Here is a 23,215-nt window from a genome sequence, read left to right as displayed (position 1 = left end):
GGAGCCAGGAATATGGATTTTGTACAACTGTAGGCTGGTCACTTTCTACTCTGAATCATCTCCTGTGAAACGGGGTTAATGCTGTTGAAGGCTCTGGCTGGGGAATGGGGATGCGTGGTTTTGGTGAAGGATTATATGGCTAAGTGTTCCGACCTTGGAAGTCGTGTAAGTGCAAAGTGCTGTTCGAGTTGAGAGGAAGGTGACACTACCATAAAGAATGAGGCAGGGAGTATGCACATCGATATATAATTTAGTGCTCACAGATGTCTCCGCTTCTTTTCTTTTTTTTTCTCCAGTTTGAGATTGTCCTCATCACAATGGAAGGGCTTGTTGCAGTTTATACAAAATGACATCATCCTATAAAGTCCCCTCAGCTTGATTTAATTCCATATTTTCTCCTTCCCCCTTCTTACCCTACAATAGGGCTATTGAGTTTGAGAGGCTGGGAGCCATGTGCCACTTGGGCTGCACGCTAAGCAGCAGGCACCCTGCAGGACCCCACGCACCGTGCCACGTACCTCCCGCTTTTGCACAGTTACGGTGCCCTCATGCCCCACACACTGCACCATGCCCATGTGCCAGCATCCCACACTGTGCCAGTACCCTGCTTGGGTCAGACTCGGATATGGTCTGTGGGCTACCAGCTAGGCAGCCTTGCTGTGCAGTTACCAGTGGTTGTGGAGCACAGTTGTACGATGCTCTAGAGCTGTTTTGGCATGTATCTTGTTACAGGGACCTGCCATAGGCACTGAGCCAGCTGCATCTCTGACTCCTCTTGGGCATGGAGGGGCTTTAACCCTTCCTGCATTTTGCCATGGCAGGTGTCTCCTGCCATCAAAGCTGAAGGTTGCATCTCTGGTATTGGCAGTGATTACCACAGCAGCTAGGACTTGAGCTCAGATACAGCACTTCTGTCCCCCCCATCAGTGGTCAGCTTCTTAAAGCAAAACATGTGAAACAAAAGTTTTCCAAAGATAGCATAGCTTGCTTCTTCCTGAGATTAACTCTTCTCTAGATCTTGGAAGAGCCAATTTTTAAGACTGTCAGCAGGCCTCCCTAGATGGCTTTGAGAATTGTCCCCAGCCTCCCTGACTACTTCTTCTAAGAAAGGCTTAACTCTTAGTTTTCTCTTGGTCCCCAGGCTCCTGGCTTTGGGGAAAATAAGGCTGTCAGCTTCCTTGGGCGTAGGATCCTTGAAGCCAGTAACTTGCTATCCATTGTCATTCAAGTGTGCATGTGGAGTGTTCTTGTCTAGATGTATATTGTATGAGCTTCCTGTCTGCTCTTCCAACAACCCCTATTACATTACATTAGCTCAGCCGTACAGAAAATTCAAATTCTCCCCCTCCCACCACCACCATCACTCTCATAGTTATGCAGTAACTTCATCTCACTGCCCAGCTTGTACGCATTGTTCATAAAGTTATCATACCTCTGTATTTTTAGATTACATAAAATTGTTTTGTCTGTCTCTGTACCTGCTTAGGAGTAAACACAGTTGGTTAACATAGCTGCACTGTTGTATTTTTTTTGTTATGCATGACTGTTTGCAGTAAAATGGGTTGCCAGCGTGTTTAAATTTATGCATTTGGGCCCTGATACCTTTTGAAGTGAAACTTTCTCAGCTTCCAAGTTTATTTTGAGTGCCCAGTTCCTGCCAGCACACACTGGGTGTGAAAATGCAGCTGTTTTCTCTACTTCCTTTTCACTGTTGTATACAAAGGTGCTCAGAACTTGCCTGGCAGGGTGGCTAATGCAGGAGGCAGAACAGAATTTGCCTCTCTGCAGCTCTATGAGGAGTTCTTAGGAAAAGGGGTTTTGTCAGTGAAGCAAGTAGATCAGATGCAGATGTCCAAGAAACAGCTTAGGTTAAGACAGGGCTGCACCACAGTTACTGGAATGTGAAGGGAGTTGAGGGGTGATGGTTTGAATATCCATGGACAATGTAGAAGGGCCAACCCCCGTGAACCTTACATTTAACACCCATCATTGGGTGGCTGAGGGGTGTCCTTGGGCTCCAATAAAAGGCCCCTTTCTAGTGCCTTTGCCTTTGCAAACATTTCCATTGCTACAGCATCAGTAAGTGGTAAGATTGGTCCTCTGAACATGCAGTTGGCCATGCTTTCCACACTGATGGAGTGCAACAATGAGAATGTGGACAGGTTTATTTTGGAGTGAAGTTGCGCCTCTTAGCGATACCCGCAATGGTTTGGTTTTGTTTTTTAACCCAGAACTAGCAGCAGTGCATTTTCATTTGCCTGGAGCAAGTGTGAGCCTGGGCGGCAGCAGGGAGAGCCAAAAGAGAAAAGGGTCCCTACTTAATGTTGCCAAGTGTGAAATGGGAGGAAAAATAATGCCATATATTTGCTGCTGCTGCTAGGAGGTCTCTGAAACCAAAAGGATGGAACCTGCTTCTCTCCAGCAGTGTTTTCCGTGGGTGGAATTCACTTTACTTGGAGATGGGGGTGACTTCAGAGTGGCCCCTGTGCCTTTGAAAATCCTCCTTCCTCCCCTCCTGCTCCACTTGCCCCCACAATCAGAGCAGTCAGTCTAGGACCGATGATCTGAGATTCCGCTGTGTTGCAAAGGCTGTAGTAAGAATTGGCTAGTAAAGAAACTATAGTGTGCAAGTATCTTAAGAATCTGCTTCATGTTTCCCACAGGTGATACACTGATGAGCTCGCAGGTGCTGACCTGATTGCCGTAGGATCCAGTTGCTTTGGCTGAGGATGAGCAAGCCTAGAAACTTGCAGCAAGACCTGGAACAGAGCCTCCCAGCCATTGCCTCTATAAGCAGCTCGTTCTCCCAGAGCCAGGGCTTTTCCCCCTACTGCTACCTCTCTCCAGAGAAGCGAAAAGCTATCTCGGACGTCCGAAGGACTTTCTGCCTCTTTGTCACCTTTGACCTACTGTTTGTCTCTCTGCTGTGGATAATTGAACTGAACGTGAGTTTGAGACTCTTTCTACTGGGGAAGTGGCAAGTGGATCTCCCCCTGCAGGCCAGGGTGGATAAAAATCAACGATTAAAAAAAATAAATTAAAAAATCAGATTTTTTTTTTATTTAATCAGATTTTTTTAAGATGCTTAAAAAGAAAGCCTATATAAAGATAGTTTAAACTTAAGATATGTTAAAGTTCAAAAATATCATCATGGAATAGGGATTATAACTTTTAATTATATACTATTTGAGACAATATATTTATGTAACTTTTCTAAAAAAGTTTTATAAATAGATCACAACAGGTCATAGACTATATTAGGGGCCCAATCCTACGGGGTTCCCAGAGGCTTCTCTAAAGATTAGTAAAGATTAAAGAAAACTACTCTGCCCAATGGACCTCTAAGTCTAGAAGATCCCATTAAGTGTCTCTGTGATGCTCAGTTTCAGTTCTCAAACTGGATTTGTGTCTCTAAAGATAACATCCTTGTTAACAGCAGTATATGAAGATTAGAGAGAACTGACCTGATTACCTACCCATCAGCCCTATTGTCTCTCTGCAAGTTGGTGTATATACAGCCAAGCCCTAACCTCTCTAAAAGTCCAACGTTTCAAGAAGTTACATGACTAGAGCAGTGGCTCTCAACCTCTTTTGTACTAGGACACTCATTTGCAAAGATTGATGGCTTGTCCCAACTTGCCCCCCCACCTCCCCCAGCTGTGCTGCAGCCTTGGTACCTGGCCACCTTCTCCCAGTGCCAGTAGGTACCTGTCTTCCCCATCCCCCCACCCCACCCCAACAGACACACAACCATCCCTTCCACACATGCACTGCCCTTCCCACCCTGACAGTCCCCAAGCCCTTTCCCTCCAAATCCTGCTCCCCATACACTCACCTGAATCTGGCTGCTGGGGCTGCTCCCATAACCCTGCCTGGCTACATGCTGGCCACACCCCAAGCAGCAGCTTGCAGGCTGGAATGCTGTTAGCTTGCAAGGAGAAGCCCATGCATTTTGTGTGTTTTTCTGGCACTTGCTTACAACCCTTTGAAATATTCTTGTGACCCACTTTTGGGTCACGACCCATGGGTTGACAAATGTTGAAACAGAGGATTGTTGGGGTGGAGTAGATCTCGGCAAGGAGGAGGAGTCTGCAGATAAATGGAAGGAGGTAGGGGCAGTAGAAACAAAAGAAAAACGTTTTGAGCAGAAGATTCCAGAAGTCTCAAGGGGATAAGTTTCTGAGGGTAGTCTTTCCATTTTTTTTGAGATCTACTGAGGGAATGGTATTGTAGAAGGTAAAACCTATCATGGCAACAGACTTGCCAGGCCGTAAAAGAGAGAAGAAATCAAAGCTAAGAAGAAATCTAGAAGAAAGTGGAGAAATTCCCAACCTAATAACATAGCTGCAGCACTCATTTGATGTCCTTCTAATTCAGCATGGCAAAAACATCCCCCAAATATCCACAATTAATCTAGTGAATTGGAGATAGTTCACCTCCCAATGACTTCACAAGTATCTGCTTCAATTAGCTTTGGTACATAAAATAATCAAATCATAATTCAGTTTTCTGATATAGCTGCAAAATTAATTTGAAAAAAATGAAAATAAATCACTGCTTTAAAATGTATAGCATTTCATTCTAAAAATGAAACCCATATCTATCTCTGAGTTGTGAATAATATCTAGTAAGGTTATATCAAACAGCAAGAATGTTCTTTATTGTAGAAAACAATGGTTAAATCGAGGCTTCCTGATCAGTGATTTAAATTAATTTGATTGAAATCAAACCCACCCTGCTGCAGGCTTTGACTTTGGAGAGGCATTTAACTTACGAGGGGTGTTCAACCCTGCAGCATGTGTGTGACATGTGGCATGGGCAGCCTCTGTGTGTGGCATATTGCAGACTGGGGATGGAGTATGGAACCCAGCACTAGATAGGGCAAGGAGCAGAAAACAAGGCAACAGGTCAGGCAGGTGAAGGAGATCAGAATGGCACTGAAGGATGTGGGGCTTTTGTGGCATACTTGCCCAGAAGGTTGGCTCCTGTTCACCTATGTTAAAGGCCCTGCTTTGAAACTAGAGGGCCAGATTTCATAGATTTCATAAACATTAGGGCTGGAGGGGACCTCAGAAGATCATTGAGTCCAGCCCGCTGCCCCAGGGGCAGGAAGTCAGCTAGGGTCAAAGGATCCTAGCAAGATAAACGTCCAGGTAGATCTCAGCACGATCCTTAGCTGAGTTCCATAGCCCTACACTGGTTTATGTCAGATAGATATCTGGTCTATTCTATAATAAGTAGAAGTACCAGTCCACTTTTATGTGTCCCGTGTTGTATTCAGGTTGTCTGCTTTTTCTGCACTCCTCAGTATTGAAAGCAAAGAAGTTCATTTGCAGCATAGTCACCCTCAGAAACCAGTTACAAGACCTATATATTGTTGAACTGCTCAGTGTGAGCATTTGGCCAATGTCCTCTCATTTCTCCCACCTTAAGGTGGGGCAAATGAACCTTTTTGGCAAGTGAAACCTTGGCCTTTGTGTTGGCAACAATGAACATAGCAAGGAACCTCATGCTACCACAAACTGAGCCTATAGACCAAGGCAAGAGTGGCTGAGTGATTACTAGCAGCATATGTTTACAGCTCTCAGCATCTGAAAACCAAAAATGCTCAATGCATTAGAATGGGTCCATGAGGAACCTTTCCAGTGATCGTAGAACTTATACACAGCTTTCTTTTTCATCTAGAGTTAATTGTGCACTTATAACCAGAAACAACATCAACTGAGAGAGCTTGACTGATGAGCTTCTGAATCATAATTAGAAAAGAGGGAATAGGAACTGTTCAATTATGTGGTCCATGTGCTCCCATTCCAGCCATGTCATAATAATTTCTTACACTGTGGGATGGCTTTTGTCTTCTGTCTAGACTAGTTTTAAACATCTTGGGTGCCTGGGCTTTTGAACTGCACACACTGCTGTTCTGCTGTGTTGCAGTATGAGCAGAAAGAAGAGCTGAAGTGACCTGTTTCCACATGCAACCCTCACTGGCTTGGGTTTATTTATTAGGACTGGATCCTGTGATTCATATGAGCTTGTTATCTTTATGATCCATTTACTTTATTCAGAGTCTGCACTTAAAACTGTATCTCAGTCAGGGGTTCACCTCATGTTGCCCACCAAAAACAGTAGGAATAGTGTTGAGGGTTGAAAAAGAAAGCCCCCCACCAAGAGGAAAGAAATGCATAGTCAACACCACACTAATGCCAATAGGCTGGAGTAGAAACTCAACTTAGGACCTGTTCCTCCGACGAATCCTGTGCTCTCCTGAGGTGATGATGCCATTCTCTGGGGGTTGGTTAGAGAAGAAGTACCTCTTTTCTGTGTAATTTGCTATCTGGTTCAAAGCAATAAACTGGTGACCAAGCTACCAAATTATTTTTCATGTGCCAGTTACACTCGCTGTCATGTTGGCTCATAAGTTTTCTTTAACTGGTGGCTGAATGGTAATGGTTGGGCCCCGAGCCCAGGCACTGCATTTAGAAATGTTAGGAAGGTTCATTTGCAATGTTATGAAAAGTACTGGGCTTGTGCTGTGATTAATGCTTTTTTAAGAAACATCAAACAGTTCTTTTTCTCTTTATTTGGCATAAGCAAATCAGCCAGTCCTCATTAAGTGTGTCAGTTGCTTGCAAGCATGACTTCTTCCGTTCACTGCAGGATTGAAGGAGCATCTCAATTTCCTTCATTCATTCAAGGCAGCAGGGTGCATTGATTCTTATTCCCCGCCCAAGACTTTTAACCCAAAGCTCTTGTTCCCATGTTGAGGTCATATGCCAGGTGTGAGCTTGGAATGAAGCTTTAATTTCTCTAAAACCTGCTGGATTATCAGTCCTGGAGACTGCTACAGAAATAAATACAGCAGGATGGGAGTAGTGCAGAAATGTAGTGACCCCCAGCTCTGTGCCCTGGTTCTGAGCAGGAGGGAAGGCATCTTGATGGCTGCTTATTCAGTCCTTGGCCTCTTTGACAGAAGAGCGCCAATTAGAGTAGTGAATTTGGGTAGGTGGATGTCCATCTACTATGAGCTGGACTGAGATCCACCAGCTTGTTTCTCTTGAGCCGTCAAACAGCTGTCAGAATGCAGGAGCTTCAAGTCCAGCTGGGCTATATTCAAACCAGTAGCCTAAAGGTAAAAAGCTCGTTCCAATTACCTGAGCCATCGAATTCCTTTAGACACCACAGTTCCAAGCTTCTGGAAATAGACTCTATGGTGTTAAAAATACCCCTGCTGTCAAACTCTTATCTGTCTTGTGATTAAGTCTGAGGCCAAAAGCCACTTTGACAAAATAGGTGGTAACCAGTGGGCTCTTTGTATGTGAAACTAGCCTGAAATCATTTTGCTTTTTCTCTCTTTCTCTGACCCAAGCTACTTCACATTATCCTGGGAAATGAATAATAAACAATCTGGTCTTTCAACCATCTTTACTGTTCTCTCAGTTCACATAGAATTGTCAATAGTCCTTTAAGAAAAACAGCTTTTATTTATTTATTTATTTAACTTTAAGTACTGGTTTCCCCATTCAGAGTACACTTTTGATGGCTGGGACAGAAGAGAAGCATTCTCGTTTGAAATCAGACAAGGTGGCATACTGTACCGATAAGGGACGGTAAAGAGTCCTTGCTTCGGGAACCTGGTGGAATTGATCAATGACAGTAACATCTATAAAGATCTCCAAAATGATACTTCTAGGACAGTGGTTTTCAACCTTTTCTCACTTGTCAGCCCATAACAAATTTCAAATGGAGGTACAGACCACTTTGGAAATTTTGAATGGAGATGTGGACCTCTTTGAATTGTAAGCGTGGGTATTCACATAGTTTTGATTGATCGTAGTCATCTTTTTACAGACCCCTTAGACATAGTCTGTGGATCCCTAGGGGTCTGCAAACTACAGGTTGAACACCACTGTTCTAGTGTTTGGACCTGTGAGAAGAAAACGGCAGATTAAAAGACCCCACCTACTTGGAGCAGCTATTTGGTGATAAGTAACTGTCACCTACCTGCTCTTGGGTCTTAACCCAATTTCACTGAGGTTTAAACTGCCCTATTTAGCTTTTATTTACTGCAGAGTAAGAGCAGGTACATTAAACAGTTATGTGGAACAGCTGCTCTGGGGTAAGACCCCGGCTCCTTTTAACTTCTATAGCATTAGTTTGTCCGTAAGCTTGAGGATGGTTTTCATTGCATAAGTCTCTTTTTAAAGTTAATGGATACTTTCTGAGACATCCTCCTCTATCCACACACTGTCTTAATGCACCTAATTGATGCTCTAGCTCTGGTACTTGGCTAACACTCCTTGGCGTAAAACAGACGGTAGAATGGACTGTTGCTTACTTTCATGAATAAATGTTTGTTGATGAGTCTGCTTATGCATTCCCCCGGCCTGTCTGATACCTAATCTGCACTGACGGCAACCTTAAATTAGAACTGTCTGACTTCTGTCATGAGCGTCTTATCAGCATGCTCAGTTGTTCTTTCTCTTATCTCTTGCTCTCAGACGAACAATGGCATCGAGAAGAACTTGGAGACTGAAATCATTGACTACCAGTTTAAAACCTCTTTCTTTGATATATTTGTAAGTATCCCAAACCACAGAATATTCCCCCTCCATGTCTAACATTAAACACACTGTAGTTCAACAGCCACAGCACTGAGCCAGTGTTCAGGGAAACGGGTTCTTTTCTAAGTTCTGTTGCTTCTACTGTTTGACGAGGGGCAAAATACTGCCCTTCTTGTACCCATTTTTCTGTCCTGCCTTCTTTCATGTCTGTTTAAGCCATAAGCTCTTTGGGACAAAGTTCAGTTGACACATTCTCTCTGCACAGCACCTAGCACTGAGGCTTTTAGTGAAGACAGTAATGGAACTAATAATTCATCTCTGCCTTCTTGTTTCTAAAGGTCTTGGCTTTTTTCCGATTTTCTGTGCTACTACTGGCCTATGCAGTATTGAGGCTGCGTCACTGGTGGGTTATAGCAGTAAGTAGTCAAGTGTCTCCTTTTAATATTTATGTTTTCTGTATTTTATTTTTTCCATTGAAGTTTAGAGGCTAATTCTGAGTCTCTTTTTCTGTTTCAGTTCACTACACTAGTGTCTAGTGCTTTCCTGATCGTGAAGGTGATTCTATCTGAGGTGAGTTTTTGGCAAGGCTTCTAACAAGGGATTTCTCATGTTCTGTTGTAACTTCCCATTTTGTATAACCCCCCTATGGTTTTGCTTTCTTCCCCCAGCTTCTGGTCAAGGGGGCTTTTGGCTACTTGCTTCCTATCGTCTCTTTCGTCATTGCATGGCTAGAAACTTGGTTTCTGGATTTCAAAGTCTTAACTCAGGAGGCGGAAGAGGAACGATGTAAGTCAGTTTTTGCCCCTTTCATGTTGCGAGATGACAGATGAAATGAAACTGCTTAAACCATAGTTTCTGTTGCTTTGGTGACAGTGTGACATTATAGGCAGGTTACAATAAGTCACCTGATGTGCCTCAATACGTGGTATATAGGTGCTTTACTAGGAAGAAAATAGCTGATAACGGGGTGGCCAGCCAGCAGAGTAATGCAGAACAAGAGCCAGTGACTGGAAACTGGAACCAGGTCCATTCAAATTAGCACGAAAACACAAATATTTAATGCTGGGAGTAATTACATAGTGAAGCAAACATCAAGGGAAAGGCTGGATTCTTCACCTTTCCATTCCTTTCCATTCCTTTCAGAAGTAACTATTTTAGTCAAATGTGAGAGATTCAGCTCAAGACAAAGGAACCTGGATGAGCTGCTTTCATCTAATGTTTACTCCTGACCTTAGAACAGGGGCCGACAATTATTTTGGGTCGAGGGCCGCTTACTGAGTTTTGGCAAGCCATTGAGGGCCGCATGATAGGCATCCAGGCGCAGATAAATATTAATTTTCTAAATTTTTTAGGGGCCCTACAGGCCGGATAGAATGGCCTGGCGGGCTGCATCTGGCCCCTGGGCCACATTTTGCTCGCCCCTGCCTTAGAACCTGTGAATTAGTTGAAGACCCTAAGCACCTAGGGATCCCATGGACTTTGCTGGAAGGTCTGGGTGCTGAGGCACCTGAAAACCAGACCAAAATAGAAGGTTTCTGCCTTTATCTTTCTGGTTCTTTCTGCTTCTTATAGCAGTTGTGCCTGTGACTGCAAGAGAATCTTCTTATCCCTTGTCTTGTACAAAAGGAGGGGAGGAGCAAGGGCAGGGAAGAGGGAGATGGGGAAGACAGCACATAAACCAGCAAGTATTTGTCAGATTACTTGCTCATAAATGGATTGATGCAATGGAAAAGACCAGAGGATGTTCAAGTCTTGCAAGGAGGCTTTAAGATGAAAAATTACCAAGTGTTTAATGCCATTATTGAATTAAGAGCACGTTGCACATTGCTTGCAGGGGAAGCACTTATTTAATTAGATGCTTAATTGCTTTTGGAGTTGACAGGCAGAAGAACCCATTGATCTCCATACAGATAAAATGTTGCATCTCAAACAAAAGGTGAGGGAACAGCAACAAAGTATGTTTTTTGTTTTTTTTTTAAGCTGGTCTGTGTTCTTGCCAAGGTACAGTCCAGGACCAACACAAACCAGTTCCAAGGTTACTTAACTGAGGTGGTTTTACCTAGAGGTGGAGGGACCTCTCTGTTTCATCTCTGATATGTATATTAACAGCTTGCATGTCCCTTTTTTCCCTGTAGGGTACTTGGCAGCCCAGGCAGTGGCATCCCAAGGCCCCCTGCTCTATTCTACAGCCCTTTCTGATGGGCAGTTCTATTCTCCTCCCGAGTCCTTTGCAGGTGACAAATGTTTTTCCATCTTCACGGCGTACAGTGGCCTTCCAGGTCTGGGTTGAGTTGCTTCCGCAGCATTCCTTGTGGTTTTCCTCTTCCCTGTTACCACCTCCTGCAGAGCTCCTTGCTGAGCCTTACCTAATTAGACCACCCCCCTCTTGGCAGTGGAATTAGCAATGCCAACAACAAGCAAGGCTGGAAAGTAAACTCGCTTTGACTTTCCCTGCGTGTGGGGTGGAGGGGGAGGGTTATGTTGTCTAGTTGTTCCTGTGGCCATCTGTGGAGTGGAGGAGAGGTGGAGAACAGTCATACTTAACATTATGTTGCCTTGACTCTTTTGCACTGCCAGTCAGAGCAAAATGTTTTCTTGGCTGGGTTTAAGCAACAGCTCTAATCCCTGGGACAGAGGGCTGATTAAATGCCCTGCCGGATGTCACTTGGAAGAGGCAAATGTCCTGCATTCCGCCTCCAAACAGCACAGCAGTTAATGTCAGCTGGGTGACAGGAGGTGAGGGTAAGATGAAGGCTTTATGGCTTTTTCAGAAGGAACATCACCATTTCCTGCTCTTTCTGTCCGAGAAATCATGGGCTCCCCTACATGGGTTTGTGTGTCCAGAGCCTGGGGTGAAGAGGGAGGCCCTATTAGCAAGTTCTTTACCTTGTTGTCTCTTTCTTTAGGATCAGATAATGAATCTGATGAAGAAGGTTTGGGGAGGAAAGTGTTAACGGCTCAGGTAAATAATGACAAAGTGGCTCCCAATGCTTAGATGCCAGCTTCTTCCCGTTACTCAGATTTGTTTTCAGGCTGTGGTTCATGAGACCTGCCTGACATGGGTTCATAACCAACCCCGCAGGATGCTGTGTAAATTGGCTGGGAAGGAAGAGCTGTCCCTTTTCCTCTTCTCAGAAAACTGAAAGTCATGAAATGTTTTAGCTACTAAGAGATCTAGGCAGCCGAGTCACATTCCCTTATGGTCTGTGGGACAAGCTGCTTCCGCTCAGAATCCCAGTCACCCCCTCACTGCAACATAAGTTGAACTTTCCTGGCTCCCTATCCCTTTAGCTGCCCTTTTTAAAATGGTTCCGTGCTCATGATTACAGCTGTCTTCTGCCTCTGCTTCCTTCCAGTTTCCTTTAACTCAGTGACCATCCTGAATCAGTAACAGGAGTCTTAGCCCTGTTATCCTGGCCAAATTTTGGCTTAAGTAGCATTCTTCTGCCCCTTTCTAAATCACTCCATAGATGCTGTTCCATCCTTGAGGTGGCTGCATCCAGCACCAGGGGAAGTGACTTTTGGTATGGCTTGTAACATTCCTAGTACTAAAATACTTTGCAAAGAGAGGGGTACCAGTCGCAGAGATGCTCAGCCAGCATGTGAATGACAGCAAGACAGGAATCATGGCTTTCAGGTTCCAGAACACAGGCTTCTGTCTCCTTAAGTGAAAGAAACTTCCTGTAGTGAAAGTGATGGCATTGAGTTCTTTACCTGCAGCCTATCTACTAGCATTAACAAGATTCTCTGGTACCCAAGGTCAAATGAACAGGTTCTTTTTTTCTCCTAGGAGAAAGAATATGTCCAGCAAGGCAAAGACGCAATGGAAGTTGTGGATCAAATCCTAGGACAGGAGGAAAACTGGAAATTTGAGAAAAGCAATGCAAGTATTGACAGCTCAGCCTGCAGGCAGCCCTGCTGTGTTTGTTCAGAGCAGAGGACAAAAGGGGCTTTTGAAACTTTTTTATTTTTTTGTGACATGAAGAATTAACAAGCATTACAATTACCCAGTTGAATTAGGACTCTATAGCAGTTCAGTTAAATGTAAAATCACCTCTTATTTAATGAGATATTTAATTACCTTCCTGGTTGAACCCATCACTCTTCTGCCCTCCCCTCCTGCCCCAACAGCAGGGGAGTGCAGTTGGCCTTTGACTCTAGTTAGGATGTAGAACCACAGTTGACAGTCTGGTAAAGGATCAAAGGTACGATTCATCTTTGCATTTCATGGTCCAGTCTGAGAGTGCATGAAAAAATGCCCAGGTGACAGCCCTGCTAGAGCTCCTCCTGCTGGACCTGCTGTGTTTTAGTCCCCATGCTTGGCTAACGTGCTGCTAAGCTTCCTTTGGTTTGGGTAGGTTCCAGCAGCGTCTTTTGCTTTGCCTCTGCTGCTTCCTGGGTTCATGCTGTGCCACAGAAGCGAGACCTGATTTAACTGCCGTAGAGCCCCAGGACTCATGCTGGCCATCCTGCCCGAACCTTCCCAGGTTCTTTAAGTAAAGCCCTTCCTAAAATTTCAGCCACCTCTGTCTTGTGACCCTGGTCAATGTGATGGGGTGTTCAGAATTCTTCCACTGGTGATCCATTGCCTTATACATCAGCCTACCTAGGCAGACAGGCTTTCTTGGTTGGGCCACCACCTTTGTCCTAGGGTGCTGAGGTTTTAACTAAAGATGTATTAAGTTTTAACAACCCTCCTGCTGTTAACCTCCATCTGTGTTATGGCTGAGAAAAAAGCAAGGAAGGCAGACTGCTAACCTTTCAACTGAAATGGAGTTTGAAGCCCAGAGTTTCATAGCCTCATGCTGGCATTCAGAAGCTGCTTTGAGACTGATTTCCACAATCTTCACACCCAGCCTGAAGGGAGCTCTGACAACCAACTGAAGAATCACCTCATTGTCATCTCTCTTCACTCTCAGGTCTCAAAGTGTTGCCATAGGCTGAGTGCAGTCTCCAATCCTGAATCTTCAAAGTGTGAGACCATCAGATGGAGACAAACTTCACTACCTGTCCTAGAATTCCTGCATCATCACAATGTGCCTAAAAACAACTGCTTTTCAAGGGGGCTTCATTTCAGTACTGAATGTAGTGATAGAAGAGCATATGGACAAATACTTAGGAGGGAGAACTGCTCCTTGGCAATGTGCATCAGCTGCTACCATCTAACTTTCACATCTGCAAGAGGCTGTAGTGATACAAGTTAGCTGAATCACTCCAGCTTTGGCCTTGAATGAACCAGGGTTAAAGCTGTAATGGTTTTGCTTCACTGATTACAGAATCATGAAGATGTAACAGATGCCCTGTAACATCTTCTGTTTACATTGTTTGATAGCAAAGCAGTTATGCCTGCCTGTACTCAAAGATCTGTATCTGTTTAGACACAAACTTGTTAGTGGGCATGCTGGGCTCAAGGGTGGTATACAACTGTCAAATTTTTGACTTGCTAAATGTGACGGATACTTCTCTTGCACAGGATTTTGGTGATGCTGTTTACACTCTTGAAATACCTTTCCATGGCAAGACCTTTATTTTAAAGGTAAGGGTCTTTTGGGTCTAAGCCCCTTGGCACATTATGGCTGTGTCACATGGCCAGAACTCATATGCAAAGGAGCCTTGCTTGATGTCATGTGTATAGTCAGACACTCTCTTCCTTTAGTACAGGTCAAAATTCTGCATGAACAGTAAAAATTCCTTATTAGCACCATCAAGCCTGTTAATTTGTTGTCCTGGGTAATAAAAACTTTGCTGTATTCTTGTACTGTTCTCTATTGTTCTCTCAGCAAAGCCTCTTCAGGGAAATCCTTTGGCTTGGCAGCTGAAACTAGACTGATTAGAGCTCTGATAAACATACTACAGCGTGGTCTTCATGGCCAAAAGTTGGACCCAGGGACTAAAGATATGTCTTTCAACCCCAGGTTCTTTGTATTACAAGAACAGGCAGACTAACTGCCTTTGAGATCAAGACTGATTCTACTTCAGATACTGCTTGGCATTAGAAGTTGCTAGGAAGTGATTCATGGCAATGGCTTGGCTATAAACAATGTTTTCTTGAAGCATTCATGCTGTGGCTGGCTTTGCTGTGTTTCAGTACATATGCTGTCCCACTTAGAAATGGCAAGTGCCTTACTGAAGAGAGCACATGTTATTGCATTAAATTTCTTCCTCTAAAAATCTGCACGTGGCTGCAGACAAATGTGGGTTGTTTCCTTTTTTTGCTGAAGCCCCTCTGATCTCCTCAAACAGCATAATCAAATGTTGCTGGTGGACTTGGGAGTGGAATGGCACCATACACTCAGTTTGTATTGAAAATCCATAGAGGAAGCTCACCTAGTCTTCGCCAGTACTGTCTGGCTCTAGCTAGTTCTACTGCTGCTATTTTGCTTTCTATGAACTTTTGTTCCGTCCCTTTGGTAGTCTCTTGTGAACTTTGTTATCCTGTCCTTTTTAAATAATCTGAAAGGAGGGGAGCCAGATCAAATGGCTCAGTGTCTGCTTCCTCCTATCCCCAGGCCTTCATGCAGTGTCCTGCTGAAACAGTCTACCAGGAAGTTATTCTCCAACCTGAGAAGATGATCTTATGGAATAGAACAGTGGCAGCTTGCCAGGTGAGTGCTTGGTGAAGATGGCTTTTTAATTACCCCTGCAATCTGGGAGCTGGAACTCTTCAGCACAGAGCCTCCTGCATTCAGTGCCAGGCTTGGATTTGAAACATTGAGGCGTTAAGTCATCAGGACTCAACCAGGCGATCTGAATGCTCTGGAACTAGCCAGCTGTGCCAGCAGGTCTATCCAGAAGCCCAGGGCCAAGCCAGTGAGACATGTGGCTGGTAGAGCCAAATTTGTTCTCCCTCCCATGGCTCATTGGAGCTTTCAGCATTTCGGGTGACTGCCGTGTTTGGGATCCAGAAGAGACGCCTGCTTGTTGTCCAGAGCAACCCACTCATCACCTGCAAGATGGGCCTGTTGATCTGAATTGTATCACTGATGCTGAGTCCTCAAAGGCACATCACTGGAAAACCTCAGTGGCTTGTTGTTCTGCTGTTAAAGGCTTATTCAGGACACACAAGCACTTCCTTCCCAATTACTCATGTGTGTGAATCCACAGACACAGTTAAAGGGAGTTCTCCTGTTATCTTTCAGATCTTACAGCGGATTGAAGACAACACTATTATCTCATATGATGTTGCTGCTGGGGCTGCAGGTGGTGTAGTGTCACCCAGGTGAATTTATTCTGCTCCAGTACATTACTGGCTAAAGCCCATGAACCTCTTGCTCTAGGCCAATCTGCCTCCCATTGATTTTTCCCGGGGATGTGAAGTAGAAAAACGTAGTGTTGTAGAGGGCACCTATGAGCTGTCCCATATGTGGATAATGTCCAAGGTGCTATGTACAGGGTATAAGAAACCTCTGCCAACTAGCTAGCCCTACACAGAATAGACCCCCTTGGATCCTGGCACCCAGTGTCTCTTTTAGTCACCAAGCAATCACGAGTCACACAGAGGCAAGTCCTTTTCCACTATAATGGAGTCCCTGGAAAACATATAATGCAGAAGGTGACTAAGCTCTCCTCCTGCTTGGTGCTGTTTGTGACTTTAAAGGTAAGATTGAAGGTGTGTTACAAAGGTATGTGCACTGATGGCCTTTTTTTTTTTCCTCTGGTGTCTCGAACAGGGTGGACCAGGATTATACTTGGTGACTAAGTTCTAGTACCTGTGATCTGGCTCACTGTGTCTGCAGCTAAGATTTTTTTCGTTACACCTTGTCCCACTGGTTTAGAAAAGTGCTTCTCAGCCAAGGTGCTGTGGTACTGTGGGGTGCCATGAGATCCTTTTAAGGATGCCATGGGATACTGTGCAGTATTTGCACGCCTAAGCATGCAAACAGCTACACAAGATTTGCAAGATAAACCCAGAGATTTCAAATAGGAATCCATAGTGTCAAAAACCATTTTGCCCTGTTTTGGGCTTTCTGCGTTCTACTCTTCTAGAGCAGAAAAACTGCTCTGTTATATTTCTGTAGTCGAGAAATGAGTAAAAAGCTAAGAGCGAGCATTTTGTGAGGGGGGGCTTTGACTCTAAAAAAGAAACGTTGGCTTAGCATGTTGGCCTTTTCAAGTCTACCTAGTGTAAAATTCCCACTAAATTCGTGAGCACATACCTGTCTGTCTGTTTGCCTAGGGACTTCGTAAATGTGCGTCGGATTGAGAGAAGAAGAGACAGATATGTTTCCTCAGGGATATCTACCACTCACAGTTTGAAGCCTCCACTGCTCAAATATGTCAGGTAAGAGCTAGGTATGCTTCTTATCAGATGAGATTTCCATGCCCATAACAAGTGTGCTCCTGCTAGTGGGTGGTGTTACCCTCAGGGCAAACCAGAATATTCTGGAAGTCATTTTATTGGCAGAATTAAGACCACTTCCACTGTCCCTTTTTTTTTTCTGTGTAAAGAACACTTTGTGCAGAACAACATGGCTTAAGCCAAGGAGGTGATAGGTACGTCAGTGGAATATGGGGGGAACCAACAGGTCTTAAATCCTGACCAATTCCACATCCTGTTGTGGAATCAGCTGGTGCACAAAGACAGTCATAACACGTGTGGGAAACAAGCAGCTGAATGTCTTTCAAACTTTTCACGGGCCCTTGTCACACAACTGTTTATTACTGTGAAATACCAGGGTGATAAGGAACTGCTGCAAGATGGAGCCTTTTCCAGAGCACTTGCTGTCACTTCCTCATGCCAGACGTAAGTGGCTGCCCATCTTGTGATGAATTAAGCTGTGTTTGAATCTCTCCAAGCAAGGACTCTCTGTTACTGTCAGAGTCTCAACCTCCAGAGCCTAGTGACCAGCTGCGCTGCTTCTCTCACTGACTTTGTTTTTCCTGATAATCTGATTAAAGTAATTGACATTTAACTTGAGCCTTTATAGCTGCCCCAGTCTATTTAAGAGCTGGGGATTTTGAGGCCTAGAAAATCTTGCTGGCTACAGTACTCCACAGCCTCAATTTTTGCACTGTTGCTTTTCCAAGAGGTGAGAACGGACCAGGAGGCTTCATTGTTCTGAAATGTCCCAGCAATCCAAGAGTGTGCACCTTCTTGTGGCTACTCAACACAGATCTAAAGGTAAAGTGTGTTCCCTGTTGGCACGGGGTTGGTGTTTCTGGGCCTGCAAAGGTTCAGATACTTGGAGCAGGAGGTTAGAAAACCTGCAAGAAGCACTCGGCCCCCACAAGAACTGCAACCTTTCAACTTGACTGTGTGACCAAATCTACTTCCTCTCCTGCCTGTTGGCCAGTTCTAGTTAGATCAGAGCAAACCATTTGAGATCTACATAGGCTTAGCAGCTATTTTCCCAGCTGATGGGTGATACTGTGAACCCCATTTGAGATGCCTTAAAGGGTCCTGATTTTTGTTGAAAGGCATACTGAGCAGTTACTGGAATTTGAATATATTTAAGGCACTGCTAGTTGGACCCCCTCCCTGTGCCCCAAGATTACTGTCCTTGAATCTTGGCTATAAATATTGGATCCCTTTGTAAAACAAGGGGGAGTATTTTTGCACTGTTTCAGGCAGCAAAAATAGCCATATATATAAGTCCCCTTTAGACACTTCCCTTGCTTTCATGAGGATGGCAGTTGAATGACTCACTCATGTTGCCAAAGCCTTCAATAAAAATACGGCCTTTTGTTGAATACTTGTGTTGGGAGAGGTTTGTTTGCAAACACATTGCAAAAGGCACTTCAGCCCTGGAAGGTGACCCAGATCTAGGGTTTTTGGAGGAAATGCCGTATTGCTGTCAGTTCACACAATAGCATATACAGGAACTGTAAACTGGAGGTCAGGAAGCCTGGGGGGCTGCAGAAAGAGGCATGGGGCAAAGCCTCCCAACCTCCCTGAATTGCACTGATGTTGTTGACATGGTAACCTAGTGCTAAACAGGGAAACACAAAGGCCTTAATTCATTCCTTGGAGTGCCTGCCGTCTTTTCCTACCCCCAGGAAGAAGCCGATGGCCTGTTTCTTGTTGCTCATAACATGATTAAAAAGGGTTTGAAAAGCTTGCAAAATCAGGTGCTATACTGCGGAATCAGACCAAGGGAAGAGCTTAGAGCAGCAGAACACCACTCTCTTGATCACTGCTGCTGTTGTGCAAAGCTTCTTGGGTTTGATTTATGTGGTGGGGGGAGTTCTTGATGGAAACTGGCTCTGATGCTTGATCAGCTGCTAAAGAAATTGAGTATTTTCCACAGATAAGGAGAGTATTCATTTATAACACATGGAATGGAAATGCACAAGGGCTGTATGTGCTACACTTTAGGGCCTTTTCTGGCCATGTGAGGTTTTTAGGAGAATTTCTTAAGTGGGCAGTTAATAGCCTATTATACTCATGCCTTTCTCCATGGCATCTGGTGCTGGTCACTATCAGAGACTGGAATCAGTCTCTCTGATTCACCCTGGGCCTCTTTAGCATTGAAATGTGTGGTTAACGCCACACTATGCTTGTTTTGATCAGATATTCCCCTTTTTGACTCCTAAGAACACGTGCTGCCAACATCTCTCTCGCTTTCTCTCATATGCTCCTATAAGATGACTTCCCATCTTCCCATTTTTTACCCACAAAAAACTCTTTCCTTAGTCCCACCCCTCTGGCACACTGTGGAAATCCTGGTGGGAGAGAGTGCTGTTGGAATTGCTTTGGAGAGTAAGTCAGGACCTATCACTGATCATTTGCTGAAGGTCTTGGCTGTCTTAAGATAGCCCTTATGACTAGGTTATCCACTGAACAAACAGAACAAAATAAAAAAGATGGTCCCTGTCTCACTGTGATGTCAGACCCCTCCCATGGGAAAAGAGTAGCTTGAGTATCTTTGCTGTGGAAGCCCTGTGAGCTGCTGCTGCTGCTTTTGGCTGTAGTGCTCTCAGATCAGTTGGACAGGCTTGTCTCCACCACTGCTCTTCCCACACAAATGCAGTTGCTTCAGAACAGCTGGCTCTGAGATGCATTGTCTTGAAGCCATCTGTGACCAAAAGGTGAACAGACTCATGCTAGAAACCAGAGGGCAAGGTCACGTGCAGTTTGAAATGGGTGGGTGGCTCTTTGTCATGAAGCCTTTTATGTAGCTGATTCCTAGTGAAACTGGCTCTACAGGAACCATATGTCTGAACCCAGAGTGTTACAAACTACATGAATCATAATCTGTTTGTTTGGGGTTTCTTGTAGGGTCGACTTCCTCGCTACCTTATTCATCAAAGTTTGGCAGCCACCATGTTTGAATTTGTGTTCCACCTCCGGAAGCACATCAGCGAGCTTTCAGCCAAGCCTTGAACAGCAGCTCCTGACACTTTGCCCCATATTCCTTTACCTTCTCTCTCCTTAACACATCCCTGGCAGCAACGTCCAAAACATGGGGCAAAAACTGCCTGTGAGCTGCAGAGACCCTGCCACATAGCTGCAAACCACAGCATCTCCTGGCAGCCTGCTCAGGGAGGAGCTGAGACCTGACGGGGGAAGGAGGTGGCTATGACTGCAAAAAAACGCAACAAAACAAAACCAAAAAAACCCAACAACACCCCAGCACTAACATGTGAATGCACAAACTGTGCAGAACAGAAAAGGGTGGGAGATGCATTGGGGTGTCTGACTGGTTCTTTCAGTCCCTGCATGCTCCAGAGAATGTCTTCCTCATCGCCTCCAATCACTGATCAAACTAACAGCTGGAATCAGAAGAAGTGTTTTATGATTTAAACTCTTGTAACATGTGCCAAATACTTTGCTGATCGCTTCTGCTCCTCCTTGTTCTACCAGAAGTTACCATCACTACTGTATGGCCCTTCCCACTTGTCTTAGCATTTTTTTACATTTTTTTTGTGATAACCATGTGAAGACTTTCATCTGGAACTACTGCGTTTACCCAAATGCCTTTAGCAGGAGAAGGAAAAAGAGCAACGCTGTGCATTTAGCTGCCAGAGGGTGACACTGGATGCCATGACTCTGAATGGGAGCTGCAGATCCTAGTGTGTTACTGACTGTGGGACCCTCTTGCTTCTGATCATCTAGAGGATAACTTGGGCCAAGGAGTGGTTGGTGGGCATGTCTCATATGCTGCTGGCTATCCTGCATCATTACTCAGTTTCCATTGACTGGTATGAGTAAGCCCACTGGTAACAGTATTAAGCTAGGTTGTGGGGAGGCAAAGAGCTCCCTGCCCACTCTTCTGAGCCAATCATGGAAACTTCTGACAGTTTAAAAGTGCCTGGGTGAGGACCCTATAACTGGTACCTAGCCTCTGCCCCACTATTACTACTGTCCTGTTCCAGATGCCCATTCCTCTTCATCTAAAGGCTGTGAAAACAAGGGGTGAACATCTCTGCTCATCCACAGTATCTATGCACCCCTGGCTACAGACACAGTGAGGTCTCCTTTGTGATTGGACATGGAGCAGGGACACCTACACAGTACCTCCCCCCACCCTAAGCCCTTATTTAAATAGCTTTCCTGTACCTTTGTTAGGCTCAGCCTCTTAAATTATGTTCCTGACCACCTCCCCACCACATCTGGTGAATGATGGAGCACTGGAGTCTACCTAAACCTACTCTTGCTACATCTTGCTACCATTACCACATAATGGGCACATGGGTGGGGGGCCAGGGAAGGGAATGATTTTTAAATATGAAAAAAGGGAACAAATTTGCCTTATTAAGAGATGTTTGGCTTAATAAGTGACTGGGTTGGGGTATATCCAACTGGGAAGGTCTACTGCAGTGAGGGCTGTCAGACCCAGGCAGTTGTAAACCTGTTTTCATCAAGGAGTGCAATATGCCTGTGTTCTGTGCAAATAATGAAGCCCTTTAGGTGAGGGGTAGGTTGTAGAAGGCAGAGAGTTGAGGGTAGGATTAAGAAGAAATATAAACATCAGCTTTTTGACAGGCCTGGCTATGGCCTTTTCCTCTGAATAAGTGTTTTGTGTAGCCGTGACCAATTTCCTAATGGTTGAAAATACGTCAGCTTGCTCAGTCCCTCTTGCCCAGAGTCCCTTGCAGAAGGGTGTGGTGAGGGGATGGGAAGGTTTTGCACTATCTCCCCTACCTTTCAGTGCTGTGGGAATGGTTGACATTACTCTACATGGCCACCTGTACAGTGAGTCTTCCTAGGATTTGTGGTTCTTGTATATGTACTGGCCTTCCATGTCTCTAGGGGACCTGGCAGAAAGAGCTGGTCACTTTAACAACCTGTTGCCTTCTGCCTGCAACCTTTGTAACTTGATCAAATAAAAACCTAAACCAGAAGAGACTTTTTTTCTGTTCCCCAGTGTTTGTGCTACAACCCCTCAGCATGTGTACAGTCACTGGAAGCTCAGCAAAGCCAAACTTAAACTGAAGAGCCCTAATAGGAGTCAGATGGCCAGCTCTGTTTAAGTGCTCTGCATTGCTGGGGTTGGAGGGTGCACAGTGATGAAGGCAGTGCTGCCTATAGCACCTAGGAGTCCCAGGTGCTCTCCCAGCCATGTACTAGCCAGGCATGATCTAATGCATTCAGTCCAGCAGGGCTGTTCCTATGCATCAAGTTAATTTGCAGGAATCATCTGCAGGTAAGTAGCTCCTAGCTGCTGGTCTTCACTGTGTAGCAGTAAGTAAAAGCAGGGGGAATGCTCCTCAGCCTGGTGCTTTCCACCACAGGCACCCAAATCCAGTGGTTACAGCTGTGCCATGTAACTCTGGACAAATCCCTTTCCTTCTCTGTGTCTGCTTTCTTATCTGTATTTTCAAGGTATTCTGTTCTCCCTCACCTTTCTCCAGCACTATGAGGGATACAATGTGGTCTTCTCCAGAACTTGTACTGTCCTTGCTACTGCAGCTAACAAAGGTGGTGAGTCAGACCCTCTCCCTTTCTCCATAGCAGTCACATCCTTGCCTCACTCCCTCAAAGCTTTTGGAACTGCTTCTGCATACACCAGGGCTATGTCAGGCCCATTACCTCATGCTTTTCTTTTAAACAAAGCAAAGCCCCAAGCCTTGCAAAATCAGCAGCGATTCAAGGAATCAGGTTCAGCTGAACATGGCAGCAAAATCCATCTGTCTCCACCTTCCCTGTCCTGGGGGCACATGAGAGCCTGTCCTTGATGTGTGCTCCCCTCAATGCCAGGACAGTCGGGACCTTTCTGCCTGTAGCCAACGTGTGTCTGGTGTTGATAAAGCAGAAACAGCCTGCAAATAGCCAGTCCATAAATGGCATGAATTCCTTGTGGGTTGGGTTGTGGAGATCAGCAGAGCTTCAGCCCTTTCCTAGTGCCAGCTCTTTTAATTATCTAGTAAAATGTGAAGCCCATGGTGTACAGGCTAAGCCTGATCTAATGAAGCCGTTGCTAACCACCAAGCCCAGCCACCGTCTGTGAACAGCCAAGCTGGAGTATGACCTGCTGCCCACGGGGTGATGATGGCACAGATAGGGGAGCCTGGACACACCTATGGCTGTGTGTGTGTCTGTCCAGCGTATCCTACACATCCTCCTCCTGTGTTCTCCCACTGAACAGCAGAGTGTATAGCACACAGGAGCCTAGAATAATGGCTCTGATCACACAGTGCAGGCTGTACCCATTATGGGGTCAGTCCTGTCTATACAAAAGGTGGTAAGAAAGGTCAGCCTATCCCATGTCATA

General features: G+C 45.0%; 1 protein-coding gene across 1 annotated transcript in view; it reads left to right on the top strand.

The window, feature by feature from the left end:
- The window catches only part of STARD3 (StAR related lipid transfer domain containing 3), a 33,987-nt gene extending 12,137 nt beyond the window's left edge, over positions 1–21,850 (top strand). The window contains exons 2-15 of the mRNA XM_090044522.1: positions 2,664–2,945; positions 8,499–8,576; positions 8,900–8,977; positions 9,078–9,131; positions 9,230–9,347; positions 10,697–10,795; positions 11,468–11,523; positions 12,352–12,444; positions 14,035–14,097; positions 15,071–15,166; positions 15,701–15,780; positions 16,738–16,842; positions 17,589–17,682; positions 19,780–21,850. Of these exons, the coding sequence (XP_089900648.1) occupies positions 2,730–2,945; positions 8,499–8,576; positions 8,900–8,977; positions 9,078–9,131; positions 9,230–9,347; positions 10,697–10,795; positions 11,468–11,523; positions 12,352–12,444; positions 14,035–14,097; positions 15,071–15,166; positions 15,701–15,780; positions 16,738–16,842; positions 17,589–17,682; positions 19,780–19,884 (1,335 nt within the window). The 5' untranslated portion in view covers positions 2,664–2,729 and the 3' untranslated portion in view covers positions 19,885–21,850. The remainder of the gene's footprint in view (positions 1–2,663; positions 2,946–8,498; positions 8,577–8,899; positions 8,978–9,077; positions 9,132–9,229; positions 9,348–10,696; positions 10,796–11,467; positions 11,524–12,351; positions 12,445–14,034; positions 14,098–15,070; positions 15,167–15,700; positions 15,781–16,737; positions 16,843–17,588; positions 17,683–19,779) is intronic.
- Positions 21,851–23,215: the final 1,365 nt, after the last annotated feature.

This window comes from Crocodylus siamensis, chromosome 4 (genome assembly GCF_052110815.1).
Source record: "Crocodylus siamensis isolate JL-2025a chromosome 4, ASM5211081v1, whole genome shotgun sequence".
NCBI lineage: Eukaryota > Metazoa > Chordata > Crocodylia > Crocodylidae > Crocodylus > Crocodylus siamensis.
This window is presented reverse-complemented; position numbering and strand designations above follow the sequence as displayed.